The following is a 15374-nucleotide window of genomic DNA, read 5'->3' on the forward strand; positions in this document are numbered from 1 at the left end:
GTCAAAAGAAGATGTTGTTTTTTTCTGCCAAACACTGATCAGAGTTTTCCCCCATGCTTCCAAATTGCCTCTCACACACACAGATACACATATGCTGGACCAATGTTGGTCTAATTGAAGCACTGGAGCCGTAAATCCTCTCGTAGACTGTTTTTCAGAAAACTTAATCGTGTGGACAGGCAGAGTGAACTAATTATCTGCACGCTGTTTTCCCAGCCAAAGCTGGTAATTTAACAGCAATTGACCCCCCGCAGTTTGCCAGCGAATGAAAACATGTAGGCCAGCCTGCTAACGAGGGGCCTGAAGACCCCGGGGTTAGTCCGGGGCCCTGCTCCGCACAGTGGACACAGAACCTTTCACTTCAGTTCCAATTTACCTCTTGACCATCTCCAGGGGAGGCGTCGTCGTCCTCAAACTGCGCGATGACTTAAGCGAGCTGCAGCGGAGGAAAAAGGCCTGCAGGGAGGGCGACTCGGCGCTGCGATCATCTGGAAAACACGATTCACTGATGGTATGTGGCCTACATTACGCAAGCTGGGCTGTGCTTTTAAAACCTAGAGGATAGCTTTGTATTTTTATACTTTATGTGCCTTTTTTAGGTTTGGACTTTTTTGTTATACGAATATGCATTTAAACACAAAATGTTTAATTTGTATTGGAAACATCATGAGACCGACCCTCTTCTGATTTTCTTCTGGAGCTTATCATGTAACATTGACATTCGTCTAGACGAAGTTTGTCTGTTTACAATAGTAACAGTAACACTCCTAAACTGATTATAAGAAATATTAGAAATAATGTAATGTATTCCATTGATATTTCATACAGGTCAGGGACACAGTAACATGAGCTTCATTACCTTTGGCATTTCCTGTGAAACTTTTATCTGCAGAAAAGCTCCCCGATAACTCGTGTGGCCTGAGACGAGTTGCCACACGCACACGATACAATAAAAAAAAGGGAAATTACGCTATTTGACGCCACATGGCCACAACACACCTCGGCGTCCATATTGATAATCAGCACCCATAGTATAACATTCCTCTGTCAACACTTTGTATTACTGTATAGTTTTATAACTAATCGATTCAGTGCTCGTGGGCCCACATGACGTTTCATTAGTTCCGGGATGTTCGACTTTAGTTTGCCTTGTTTTAACTTTCAAAGTAATACGATAGAAAGCCACTCAGTCACTTCTTTCACACAGCGGGCCTGTGGTGGAATTCTGGATTTGGTGAAACTGGACCACAACAGCTACAGTTCGGACAAATCAATACAAACTTTGGATTTTATTTAATTTAATTGTTATTTTAACATAAAGCATCTGTTGAAACCTCTTTGGAGCGATCCGTGTTTTTGAATGTGTGGATTTTGTGTGGGTGTGCGTGTGTGTGTTTATGAGGAAGACACACACTAAGTATTGTTTTTCATTTCCCTCATGTGGTTGCTTAAGAAAACTCTGCTGCTTTATGAAGACCGAGCAACCGCACCACAATGATGTTTTAATGTGTGTGTGTATGTTTGTGCGTGCGTATGTGTCGCACAGGGTGAGTAAGTTCATCGCATATATACGGTTAATGGTACAGTAACTATGACTTTATTTCATCGCCACTTCACGAGTAAGACATCTGTTGTCAACATGTTTGGAGCATAATAACAACGAATAACCTTCAGAATGCTGCCGCGATTCGCTTTTCCTGCTCGAATAAAATGTCTCGGCAACATCCCTTCCCAAGCCTTCTCTGATCATCAGATCAGAGATTTGCTAGATAAAAAAATAAGGAATAATGGCTCGACACACCAAATTCTTATATATTATAATAACGTCACTTTAATCGATCCACCTGCAAGTAATTTGCAAAACTCCCTTATAAAAGTGCTGATTGCCAGCTGTGTGTTTTCTTAAACTCAGTAATGCTACTGCAGTAATTGACCTTTGCTTTCATGAAGTGTTTTTGTCAACATGTGTGCGCTTAAAACCCACGTAATTTAGGCCTTTTTTTTAAAAGAAGGTGGCTTTTCTCTCAAAAAAGATTATGCGTTAAATTAAATTACTGGAAGGCTTTTGTTTCGTACGACATCATGAACTCGAATTCCACAGAATAAAGAGGCACAACTGTGTTTAAACATGCAGCCAGTCATTTAAGTGCATAAACATGTTGCTTTTTATAATGAAATCATCCCTCCGAACTTCAAAACGGTACACAGTGACATTTTGGTTTCAGTTTGGACACGCTTGGTGTACTTTGCAGTTTAAGGACAAAATGACGGGACGCTGGAATGCGTCTGCTCCTTCCCCGGACCGAAAACCAAGGGACGGCTTTCAATGCCAGTAAAACGTTGTTTATCTCTCGCCCATGAAAGTCATTGTTCACCCTCCGTTGCTCAATGGTAAACACTGAACCGACTAACAGATTGTATACAGTATGGCAGCCCGCTATTGTAATCAGAGGAGGTTGCTGCTTCCTTGTCAACCCGCGGACATATTCCTTATGTTTGCGCAGTCTCCGAAGCATTCAGCTGCCATCCCTGATTAGTTTTGATTTGGTTTCATTCGTTCCTTCGTGTCCACAGGCATCAATCACGGCCTTCTTCTTGCCGGTTGTCTTCTGTGCGCCAGCTGGTTGTACGCCGTGTGGATGCGTGTCTCTGCCTGGGTTTCACGGGCGGTAAATGTACAGGTGATCAGAGGGACAGACAAACGAAACACAAATGCCACCTCGCCGACTCTCAGGCTTACTGTTGTGGCGAGCTGCCTGCTTGTGTTTGTGTATCCGGTTTAAGCAAACACACTTTTGCCAATACATCAAGCATCACTGCATCTGTATATCTGTTTGTTTGTAACTGATAGATTCCAGTGGGTTTTCTGACCGTAATATGTTATGCAAGAATAAATGCATGATATCATCATATCATCAGTTTTGATAATTGAAATTGAATTGTTTGAACCACAAACTGTTCTTGCAATAATGCGTAACAATTTCAGTCACTTAAACAGTTAAATATTATCTCAATTGTTTACTTTGGCTGATTGACCCAAAATTTGTGTGGGGCCCGTTGAGGACGGCCGGGTGATCCAGTATCCAACAGACCGCCCAGCAGAACTGTCCTGACTGTAACGGTGCTTCCCTGTCCTCCAACAACGTGAAATAACTCCTCTGCTTTGGTTTAGTATGAAGGACGGAGGAGTGTTAGGAAGCAGCTTCTGGCACAACAACAGAGAGCAACGTATGCGAGGATGAGGCGGTGATGAGGAGGGGGTGGGGGGGTAGCGTGTCAGAGTGAGATGTCTGACATGCATTTGACTTCAGAGACCTGGCAGCCCCTGGATTGGCCTTGGCTCTGAAGTATAGACAGCAGGCAGGGAGGGATGGAAAGGGAGACAGGAGAGTGTGGAAGAGCGAAGGCCGTGTTGCCCTTTCTTCATTTAAACAGACAGTTCAATTAAGCATTTTTTTTTTTTTTACAGGCAACACAATTACAATCCTGGTTCCATTCGAATTGGCAGGAATGGCCAGTTGTTGTCCCTGGCAAACACTTTACTCTGGATGGATGGTGAAGAGGATTAGAGGAAAGAAGGCTGGACGGTTGAGGAATAAGGCCGCGTGGGTTGGCAAAGTGTGCAGAACCTAAGTGGTGCCGTGGCAGACACCATGGCACCTCCAATCAAAATCAATCAATCCCAATCAAGCTCACTGCCTCCACCGGTCTCTCAATTACCAAACCTATTTTTATTTATTTTAGGTTAGGATGTGCCATACCATGGATTGCACCATGGATTGCATGGATTTTTCATAAACTTAGAGTTATAAAGAAGCAGTTTAAGTAAGAGGAGATTTGCACATCTAGTGTTCATCAAGTTAAAATTGGTGCCAATCCTCAAAATTGTTCTTAATTGACTTTTGAAAACAAAACAAAAAAGACAAATAATATATACTTTTGGAAAACTAAATGGTCTGAACTATGTGTTTACGGCAACCCTCTTCACTAACTAAACACGGACTTGTGCTATTTTAATATTGTGAGACTCTTTTTATTACTCTTAATATTGTGAAACATTTTTTTACTTTGAATATTTAAATTGCATTTTATGCAACTGTGTAGGAATCCAGGAGCTGTGAACTAATAAAATTCATTGCCTTTTCTCATTTAATGTCTTAACACAAGTATTATTTCCTCCTGAAACTGTTTTGCACTGATGCCTGAAGAGAGTGTTTATCAATGAGAATGTATTCGCAAAATATAAAACATTTTCTCTCTTGCATTGGTAAGCGTGTCTCAGGCACAACAGTATAGGATAGAAGGTGCTCTACGTGCTTTCAACAATGGGAACTATGTAAGACATCATCTTTTTCTGCCACCTCAGATCCGGTGAAATAAGCAAAACTGTAAGCGTCTTTATCTTTATCTTGAATGCCATCCCTGGATACGCATCCACTGACTCGAGATGCTCCCTTCAGAAAGACACAACTAGTTTTCACGAATTGTTGTCTAGAATGTGAGAAAACCGCGTCAACTGGTGACAGCAGGTTATAAATCCCACGGTGTCACAGCGTGTTGTCGCTCTGCTGCACGCTACATTGCTACCTGCTTGAGTTCAGAAAATAATGTTTATCCGAAGGTAATAGATGGCGTGATGCTCAGCGTGTGAGTCAGTGACATAGTGCCACCGGGCCTGTGTCACAGCACTTTTGCATGCGTGTGACTGTCTGTTGCATTGAACACGCAAGCCGCCCCCATGGGCCAAATTATCTAAATCTGTGCAGAAGAAGGAAGGAAGAAAACATAATGCATGTTAAATAATTCAAAACAATGTACACTATAAACAGGAAAGGTTCCCTCCTTTTTTTAACGTAACGAAGAGAATGTTTAACCTTGAAAGGTCATCGATTAATTAATATAACAAACTATCTACGCCTATTTCTCTACTACAAAACCTGCAAATTCCGTCAAATTCAAAGTAAAGTTTTGGAGTCACACTCCTGAACTGAACTCTTTGAACTGCAGATGTACACAATGGTAACGATTAAACTGAACAGACAGCTAATCAACCATAGAACCACAGAGAGAAAAGCAAAAATATCCCCTAATTGGCCATAGTTGCTGTGATTTCGTGTTTGTTTGCGCTTTGCAATTTGGAGCATTTCGACTCCACTTGGACTTTGAGGGGTGTTTTTGTGGATGATTTGAATCACTGTGTATTGCAGTCATCCATATATTAGAATGGATCAAACAACCTCTCGTCTCTAGTAGTTCAGATATGCGAGGGTAATTCATTTCTGCATTCATTCGGATGAATGGGAAAGTAAAAAAAATACCACTCATGAGCAGCCAGCTAAATGTGTGTGATGAATCGCTTCATGGAAATCGTCTTTTTTTCGCCTTGGCAGGTTTGTGCCGGAATTATGTTTGTTCAAGTCCAAGGATGAGATTGGGAAACAGCCGGCTGCACAATTCTTCACTGGGCTGTCGTTTCTTCCGTGCTTTCCTCTTACATGCAGTGTGCACGGATTAAACAGAAGAGAGAGGAGCTCGAGGCATGAGAGTCCAAGTGAAGTTCATTGCTGAAATCCCTCCATTACTGAAACACGTGCACACGCAGCTCCACAGATTCCTTCAGTGGTTTAGTCTACAGCTATCTTAGCAATTACAGCAGCTTCCCACGGGCTCCAGCATAGCGCCTGTTAGCCTCTATGCTAATGAAGACAAATGGAGGTAATCTCTGTTCTCGGGATGAGTCTGGGCAGTCGGGAGAGACGTAGAAAGAGAGAGATAGTGACAGTTAAAGACAGTCAGGGGATATGAGTTTACCCAAAAGTCTACTTTAGTCCCGCCCCCCCACACACCTTATACCCATGAACCCACCAAGATAAAAGCCCGACACAAAAGCGCTGAGGCTCGGAGAGTTTGTGCCGTGTGCCTGCACGTCTCTGCAAGTGTGTTACGCACCATCCAGAATGCACGGAAAGCATCTGAAAGAAGACAGGAAGCGCATCAGACACACTCTTCACATGAAAGACAGCCGCTGTGGGGACCCGACGAGGCTTTTCCTCTCCTACGCATGTCGGCGTCTCTGTTTGGGTGTGATACAACTACACACATCACTGTGCGTGTCACAAAACAAAGCAAGGCGAATGACATGGCCCCATTACACACGGCCTTTAGACATTTAGACCGACCCTGTGGTTTTGTGGCGAGAGTTGTGCTGATGGTAACCATCTGTGCCAGGGGATAAACACACTCTGACCGCGCCGACAAATAATGGGATAATGGATGCCAGCACACCTGATCCATAATGAAGTTCCGGTCGTTTTTTTTTTTTTTACAGGGTCGGTTGTGATGAGCAGTGATGGAATCACTGGCTGGTCTTGACCTCCACTGTGGCTTTCAATCATTCATAAACAGTGATTTAGAGCGAAGTGCATGAACATGCGGTAATGACGAGGCATTTTAGGCAAGTGGGACAAAGCAGAAAGAAGCTGCACTGAGTAACTTAGAAATGTCCGTAGCTCTGGATTGACAGGGGGTAAGAAACGACCTTGGTTGGCTTGGTTATTTATTGCTATGATTGAAAAAGGTAAGTGGCTGGTGGAAAGGCTTTTAAATGACGTTCAGGTGCACTTAGCACAAGAGGCCACTATGTTGGAATAGCCCCCGCATTTGCCATGTCAAGTGCCCAGAGTGAAGACGCTGTCCACGTGCTGAGGGTTGCTGAGAGGCATCAGGACCTTACACCCTTTAAAGAAGATAGTAACTATGGTCAACATGAAGCAAACAGCAGAGCCTACCGGCCACAGATTAATGTCATGAAGAAACAAGCGAACAAATAAACAACTAGTAAGAGTATGGAGATGGCTCTCAAAGACAAAGTGTTATGATGGCGCATTATGTCAAATTGTAAAATTAAAGGCGTTTGGTTCTGTCAAATGACAAAAAACAAAAAAAACGACGTCTGCCCGATCATTTTTTACTGCCATATTTTTAACCTACAAACACTGTCTATGAGTTATTTCAAATGGCTTTGGATGAATCATTTTGCTTGTGCTGGACATCTATCATGCCTGACTGTAACAGCTTTATGACGAAGTGTTGCTGGAAAAGATTAAACACATCCAGCGGACACACTGTGCGTAATAACAAGTAGATAAAATGTCTTATTTCTTATAGATGGCTTTTTTGTGTCCTTGTGTGGAGTTTATTTGACGAGCGAGCAATTTCAGCATCTTCAGCCATTTATAATCACTAATGTGACAACCTGTTATTACGAGTTGATGCGGTTACTTTCAACATAGCAAATATAATTATTCCAAGTCGAAGAAGCACGCGTAATTGTTCACTTGCTCACATGGGCAACAGCCTCGCTGTCCTTCTACGTTTTACTTGAGTTCTTTGACAGAGATCGGTTTGCTTATTCAAGGGTAGGCCGCGCTTTTCCAACACTTGCCATAAAGCTTTTTAATGCTCCGTAATCTCCTTCCAAATGCATTGCGGGACTTAAAACAGCTCCCAGCATGTTCAAAGTTGAATGACTTTTCGGGCTGACGCTGGCGGATGATAATGAAGTGATTGTTGCCTTTATGATCATTCAAAAGTTCCTCCCACAGACATCCGATCCTCCTTTTTAAACGCGGCGTGAGACAAACATTTTCTGACCCCACTTTACAGCACAGGGCAAAGACCTTGCGGCCGGAAGGTTTGTCTCGTAACGTTTGCCCGACGAATATTTACACTGTGAGACCTTGTTTAGCTGTGTTCCTCGCGTGCATCGCAGTTAGCGGTGTTGCAAACAAACACATCCCAGTGAGGCTTCCAGGAAAGACCTCGGCCTTTTGCAGCACAAGGTCCTAGTAACGCGGTTGGGGCTGGACTGCGCCGCTGTGCGCCACACCCACCGCCTCGGCTTTGCACCGTTCCTTGCCAACTGCTCGTAGCTTCACAGGCGCGACGAGGAGCAGATGAGAGGAGCCCAGAAATCCTCACAAGGGCGGTTCGCAGTGGAAGACAAACGCAGCGCCGTTGAGACATTTGCTTTACATCCTGTTCTGTTCGGATTTAAACTGGCCGGTCTCAAAGCAACAATTATTTTACATGTGCGTAGCTCATCAATCCTCATGTCGTTCTTTATCCACAGCACGTGCTTCCGTTGTAGAGGCCTCATACGTTTTCCTTCACAAGTAAATGAAAGCGTTCACCGTTATGGAGCTGGTGGCACTGTGCAGGCTGAGAGGGGAATTTAATGAGTAGGTGTTGAAATAATCACGATAATATAATTAGTGCGTGTGCGAGGCTGTTCGGTGTCACTCGGTGCTCCGGCTGCCATTCTTTTCCCAAACAGCTTGACTGCGTGTCGCTCAGGTAACCTTAACAACAGCCATGATTAGTGAGAAAGGAACAACCTCCCTTAGTAGCTTTGGCAGGAAGCTGGCAACAAGTTTGTGTGTGTGTGTGTGTGTGTGTGTGTGTGTTTGTGTTTCCTGACTCCACATTGTTTCCCATGTTGTCTCGTCTTCCTCTCCCGCAGCACCAGAAGCAAACACACAAGCTTGTCACAACACACCACACTTTGTGTGGACGAGCATTGTGAGTGAGTCTTCATGCACGCGTGTCCGTCCGTCTGCATACGTGTGCTTTGTGTCTGTACCCTGGGCAAAGATGGATATGTTTGCCTGCGTCTGAACATATAAATGTGCTGATTCAGAAAATAATTAAATAAATACAGCAACAGTCTAGACATCACAGATGCACCCGTTGAGGGTGAGGGAACTACAGGGCTATAGGCCAATTAGATGCTATTATGGAAGCTGTGTGATACAGACACACACACACACGCACACAAACATGACTTCAGGGCCTGTATGCCATCATCTGTATAATTAAGGTGCTTTTCTCCTGAATATTTTAGTTAAATGTCTCTGCAACAACGCGGCAACAGACCTGCCTCCATGAGGGCAGCAATTAGAAAGAATACAGGAAAGCACACACTCATTATTGAAGCGCCTGACATCACCTTTGTTGCTTTTGATTGACGGGCGGTACTCCCTGTTCTCACATTTGGATTTTTTGTATTATCAAAATTGTCTTTAATGAAAGTACACAAAATACATCATCCATGCTGAAATTACCAAATAATCAACTCTTTATTGTTTTGAAGAATGTTTGTAATTGTATAGAAAAAGTTGCAATACTGCATTTATGCCACTCAGTATTGGTTTTATAAGTAAAGTGTGTGTGTGTGTGTGTGAGGAGGCATGAGTGTAAATCTAGTCTCATGGCAGATGGAGGAGGAATAATATCCAAGACAATACTGGCAGCGGGACAGCAGAGGGAGCGAGACGGGGGTTAAGACAGTGTCCTTCAAAGATTGATGAGAGCCCTTTTCATGTCTTCTTGTATTCTGACAGGATTCCTCCCGAAAAACACAATAGCTCACCCACTTTCTACTTTTCAGAGGGAGTTATTGGACGTGGCTTCCATGTTGCAACACCATGAAATTAGTTTACTATTATCATTGCAGCGCAATTACTGATTCTGGCTTTTCATGATGCAAAATGACTGCTTTTGATTCCGGGTCGTGTTATGTACTGACAATAAGGAAGCAATGTTCATGGGTTTGTACGGTAGAAAAAAAAGGTAAATGGATCATTCGGTCCGTTTTAAGGATTTACAGACGTGTCGTCACATCTTAGTTCCTCACAAGATCAGAGGGAGAGTTTCTGTCTGCTTGTTTGTGTTTTTGTGTCTCCGTGAAACAAAACCTCAAGGCCATCGAGGAGACCAAATGTTGCTCCCCCCCCTCTCTAATTACCAGCCGTTTATGGGTAAGCCTTGTTTAGCTGTCGTCTAGTAAATAAATACATGTCAGATTGTTTTTGTTTTAAGGGTTTTCACATTCCCATCTAGTTAGACCTCAGTTATAAGTCTCTCTCTCTAGCGTGAACTGCAGATATGAGTAAGCAGCGATGTAACCAAAAGCTGCTTTGAATGTAAAAAGTTACGAGTCATACTTTTAACTATGAATCGGTTTGCTTTACATGAACAACAATATCCACCCTGAACAGACAAAGAATACAGGACCATCAACCAATGCTTCAACTACTTGGTTGAAAAAATGTAAAAGTCGTGGCGCACGGCCAGTTGATTAGATCATAACGCTTGTAAAGTAACGATGTAAATTCACTGCTGGAGTGCTGAGGATATACTATTATAAATATATCATTTATTTTCCCTGTCTTCTTCACCACGGGAGCATTCATATTAGGCAAACATTTTGAGCACATTACTGTATTGAATTTCCATGTCACTACTTGGGTTCTGTTCCGCCATGTGGTTGGTTTTTCTGCTGCTGCTCTCGGCGCTGCGCTCGCCGGGACACGCGTGACCGTAGATTGGATCAATGTTCCTCCCATTGCAGCAATAAGCCTCTACCACTTTCACAGAATGTCCTTACCGTACTACGGAAATAATATTTAAAAAAGAAATCCCGTCAACAATGATTCATTCTTCCATTAAAAGACGAGCAAAAGGAATAACAAATCCACAAATCTGCGTCCGTCTTACATTCTCCTCCCCCCATTTTGTGACTGTGGTGTGTGAGGAAACAGAGTTGTCGGCGGTGGGAAGGCCGGCCCTGCTCTTTGCCACAGGGCCCCCGTTGCGCCGTGGTTGTTCTGTCCTACCAGATTCGTCCCTGTGAGGATGACGAGGAGAATTTGCCACGTGAACCATGACCCAATTAATCACGAGTGCAAATACAGGAAATGGGAAGTGGGAGGGTGTGGGAGGGGGCCTTGATTTCTTTGTGTAAACAGCTCAACACACGCAACTAGACACATTCATCATTAGATAAGAATTAGCGTTCCCTGTGTGACGCTAGTGTGATTAACTTGTTTCCAGACGCTAAATCACCAAAGTTTTTACTGGAAATTAGCGACTGATTCTAGCAAAATCGCTTGTGTATGAGAACGATGTGTAGGTCCTTCCAGCAAGCAACAAGAACCCCCTTTATTTCTCTTTCCGTGTCAGTTCTAGCTCCACATGTACCAAAATATTGTTAAAAATGCTATTTTGTGTTCTTTTGTATTTTACTTAATTGACCTGGTTATTTCAAGCCCAACCGTGATGTTTTTCCATCACCTTACTACCTGGGTCTGGACATCACATTAAGTAATGGGATATGAATGACACACAAAAACAGCCAAAGATGCGTGCTGAGGACACACTGACATGTTATGCTATTGATACGTCTTCCCATGCAATCGGGTCAAGTTTTTTCGCAGTATTACTGTTCTTTAAAGGGAGAAAAGTACTACCGTCCACACTACATTAGTACATGTTGGTAGTTTGCATGTTGCATTAGTACATGTTGGTAGTTTGCACATCCTTTCCATACATTTATATTGCTTTTCCACTCATTTTGGGGTGGTGCGAAACAATTGGGGCTTTTTGTAAAAAATAAAAATTCTTCAAGTGACCTTTAAAACAAAATACTGTTCATTTTATTATAAGAGGTGCTATCATCCCTATAGAATGTAGCAATATGTGTTGATTCAGTATTGCTTTAGTGGACGTGGGCATAATAAAAATGACAAAACTCAAAAGATGGGTGATTTCAAGCGATAGCCGGGTCATTGCAATGTCCGTCACTTTTAGGGTTCCCTGTTGGGCCGCAGCTCAATAAAAGGGTGCAGAGTAGCGGTGTATCGATGGTATGATGATTGGTGTGTGTGTGTGCAGGGGCTGGGGGGGGGGGCGTTAGGGTTACATGCCAGCAGTCTGTCCGCTGGCTTCTCCTCCTTCTGTGAGTGCGGAGGAATGTGCCGCCTGAGAACCACGGGGAGGAAGAGCGGCCTGAAAGCAGGCGGTAAACACAGTCAGCCTCTCTGTCTGTTTGTTTGTTTGTTTGTTTGTTACCGTGCAATGAGGGCCAGCCCTTTGGCAGCTTCAAAGCTGCTCCTAAGCAACATCTGTTCTTCTTCAGTCTGCGGGCCGACGCGGCCGTGTGTCACGGCCCGTCATGACTTACAATTGCAGCTGTAAATCAATATTTTCGCACTGCATTGTTCCATTGGCGAGAGTTCAAGAATGGACAAGAGCTCATTGAGAAGAGGGAGGAGGAAAAATGCTTGGGAGCGAACGGCATTTTTTTTCAATCGACCACAATCACAAACAGATTTTCGACAATTTCAATGTGAACTAGCATAAATATTTATCGGATGAAAACACAGGCCACGTTCAGACAACCAAACGAAACCAATTTCTACAAAACTACATTACTTTATACCAAATCTCTGTCGACTTTCTCTTTGTACTGTATTAGTGTGAACAGATTGACGATCCCATGTTGTGTTACTGTGTGTCAAACTGTCCAAAGGTGTAATGTTAAGAGTAAATTAAGTCTGATAATTCCCTTGCTTCAAAATGTCTGCCATGAAGACCACCTCCTCCCGCCGATAAACCACGAGCAGCCTTTGAATTGATTGTTAGCTGTGCGGCCTCCTGTATTAATCTCTTTCACTGTGTAATGAGTGAATTAGTGGGAAGCAGAAGATGATGCACGGCGAAGGCTGACGTGTCCAAAACCCGCGTTGGATCCACATGCAACAGCCTTTTAATAATGTGGCCGGAGACTTTGCGGCATCATTCTTCACTGCAGCCATCGACGACAACGGGACCAATAACTCTCAGAGTGTGACGGCGCAACTGAGTTTTCTCTGAAGCCCTCTCTGTGGAAATATCTAAAGCTTTGCTGTGCTCATATGCCGAGCAACGTATATTATGAGATTTTTGAAAAAAAACAGACCTTGCTCCTGAAAACGTAGTTGCATGAGAAAGTAATGTTCCACACGTGCAGCTGCTTTTAAAAGAGCTTATAGACATTTCCTCAAATTTAGCAACGTTCTATTTAATGCTCAACTTTTTCACAACTGTTCTTCTAAAAGCCGATTACTTGAGTTCACAGTGGAAGTGGAACATTACGATAGCATTAGTTAAACTGTGACTTTTTTACATAGCCTTCATTTTTAAATATTCATTTTTTTTTTCACATCGATAACCGATAACATGTCTTTTTTAATAAATATTTCTTTGGACATTTCTTGAGTGAGACCTCCTGCTGCAGCCAGCGCAACAATCAGGAAATTATAATAAGAATATGTATATATATTTTTTCCAAATCCAAATCTAAGAGTTGCTCAGCTTGCTTGTGTGTGTGCTGTGTCCTTTAACGCTTCCAATACGTCAGATGCCTTCCAAACCTCCAGTCTCCAACCCCCCACAACAACAGCTGGCGTCTCAGCCACGGCCCTAACGTTACACTGCCACCCCAGTCTTTCAATGCGGATCAAGTATTGTGGTGTCAGGGGCCCCTAATGGCCCTCACAGAAAAACGCACAGAGTGGAGCCAAATACAAGCATGTAACATGTCCCTCTAAACAAAGATGAATAGAACTGTGGAAACATGGGAACAGTACGGGTAAATATTATTTTTACAGCGAGGCTTTTAGCTATTAGTTAAAAGTTATAGATAAATGTCAAAATTAGTTGAAATATTTAAACTTGAAAAGTGGATTGTGACTATTAGTGATTGTGGCAGAACCAGCCTAACAAACAAATAATAACAATGCTTTCCTGCATTCCTTTTGGCATCGATAATAGTCACTCTTTGCATAATCTGCATGGTTTCTCTCTGACCGCAGCACGCGACTGGTTCTAATGGTTCCAAGATGAAGTTATACTGCATTGAGGTCCCGGCCATTTTGCATTCTGGATTAAGAGTCACAGGATCCTGTTGGCCGGTGCGTTTGTGCCTTATCTGTTTGCTCTGCAGTCTCAATGAAAACCAAGACACTTATTGACTAAAGACTAGTACTTCCAGTAATCTGCCTTTTTTCTACATGGTATTTATTCATTTAACTAGGTTGTTTTTAGCCACGTGTTTGTCATGCTGCATTGTGTCTGTGCTGTTTGTGTTACTCGTCTGGTAAATGGGAGTTGGTTCTCAATGGATTTTACTTTTTCATTCTGACCTTTTATAAAAATGAATTTTAATAGCCCACATCTTTTGTGGTCAAACGTTCCCCTTGCGACCATCTTCCGGTTTGATAAAGATAGGTTGCGTCATACACCACCGGGACGCACTAATCATCCTCTCTGCTCTTAACTTGAGTGACTCCTGTTTCAGTATTGGAATCAAATCGGTGTGTAAAACACGCCATGGGGCTGACTCGGCCTTCCGCGTCCACGAGACGTGAAGGATCCAAAGTGACCTGTGGTGAACTTGTGCGCTGCGCGCTCTCCCTCTGCCAGAGTGTGTAGGACCCAGCGGAAAAGCGCTCCGACCGGAGCGAGAGAGAGAGACAGAGACAGAGAGAGAGAGAGGGAGAGAGAGAGGGAGGAGGGAGAAAGCCGAGTGGAGAGGAGACGCTCTCAGATCAGTCAGTGGCTTCATGGAGTTATGTACCTCTGATCCGCCGCCATGGATTGCCATCCGCGATCACTCCTTCCCATTTTACCTCTTTTGTTGTCCTGCGTTGTTCCTGCGTTTCCCGTCATCTACCCCCCGAATGAAGGTAAGTCAACTCCGTCCGCAGACGCCGGTGTCAATGCATGCGTGCGTGCGTGTGTGCGTGCGTGCGTGTGTGTGTGTGTGTGTGTGTGTGTGTGTGTGTGTGTGTGTGTGTGTGTGTGTGTGTGTGTGTGTGTGCAGAAGCGCGCATATCGCGGAGCGGGGCTGTCCAAATGACCACAGAGATCAACAATGACAGGAGCCTGAGACCGAGGGCACGAATATTCTCCATTTAGACTATAAACTTAAAAGTAGACCCAAACAAGGCGGGCAGCGCAGCCTCAGTGTCGTATGATATCGCCAACGGGGAAGGTGGTGGGCTGGTGGGGGGGTAACAGTTATTTAAATGTCGACGCTTGAACCGAGCGATGGCGAGACGGGCTCCCGATGCGCCCATCGGAGAGTTATTATGGGGGCGACGACGAGATGTGGGGGAAAACTCCGGGGACTGTCTTTTCTTTTAGAGGTGCACGTCGATCATCGGATGTCAGTTTTATCCCAAAGCACGCGCACACACACACACACACACACACACACACACACACACAGAAACAGTCTCGCCGATTTAAAGGCAGCTCTTAAGAGATGAGCGCGATCGCGTTGTGCGTAAAACATGCGGGACGTCTCTTTCCGTGTCCCCGACCCCGAAACAGCCGTTTAAACTGCCTGTTTTATGGAGCCACGCGATGCCTGGTGTTCGAAGTGTTTTTTTGTTTTTTTAATCCAGTGTTTCATTAAACCGACAAAGCATTCCGATGTAATTGGAATTATTCCCAGTGAAAGTTTCGGGCGCTTTTCGGCGATGCGGAGC

The 15374-nt window shown here is 43.8% G+C and overlaps 1 protein-coding gene across 8 annotated transcripts in view; it reads left to right on the forward strand.

Moving 5' to 3' along the window:
* Window positions 1-14298: 14298 nt before the first annotated feature.
* Window positions 14299-15374, forward strand: part of epha3 (eph receptor A3) — a 75734-nt gene continuing 74658 nt past the window's right edge. For all 8 annotated transcript variants that reach the window (XM_078091387.1, XM_078091388.1, XM_078091385.1 and 5 more), the window contains exon 1: window positions 14299-14567. In XM_078091387.1, the coding sequence (XP_077947513.1) occupies window positions 14474-14567 (94 nt within the window). In that variant the 5' untranslated portion in view covers window positions 14299-14473. The remainder of the gene's footprint in view (window positions 14568-15374) is intronic.

Source organism: Gasterosteus aculeatus, chromosome 16 (genome assembly GCF_964276395.1).
Source record: "Gasterosteus aculeatus chromosome 16, fGasAcu3.hap1.1, whole genome shotgun sequence".
NCBI classification, from domain to species: Eukaryota; Metazoa; Chordata; class Actinopteri; order Perciformes; family Gasterosteidae; genus Gasterosteus; species Gasterosteus aculeatus.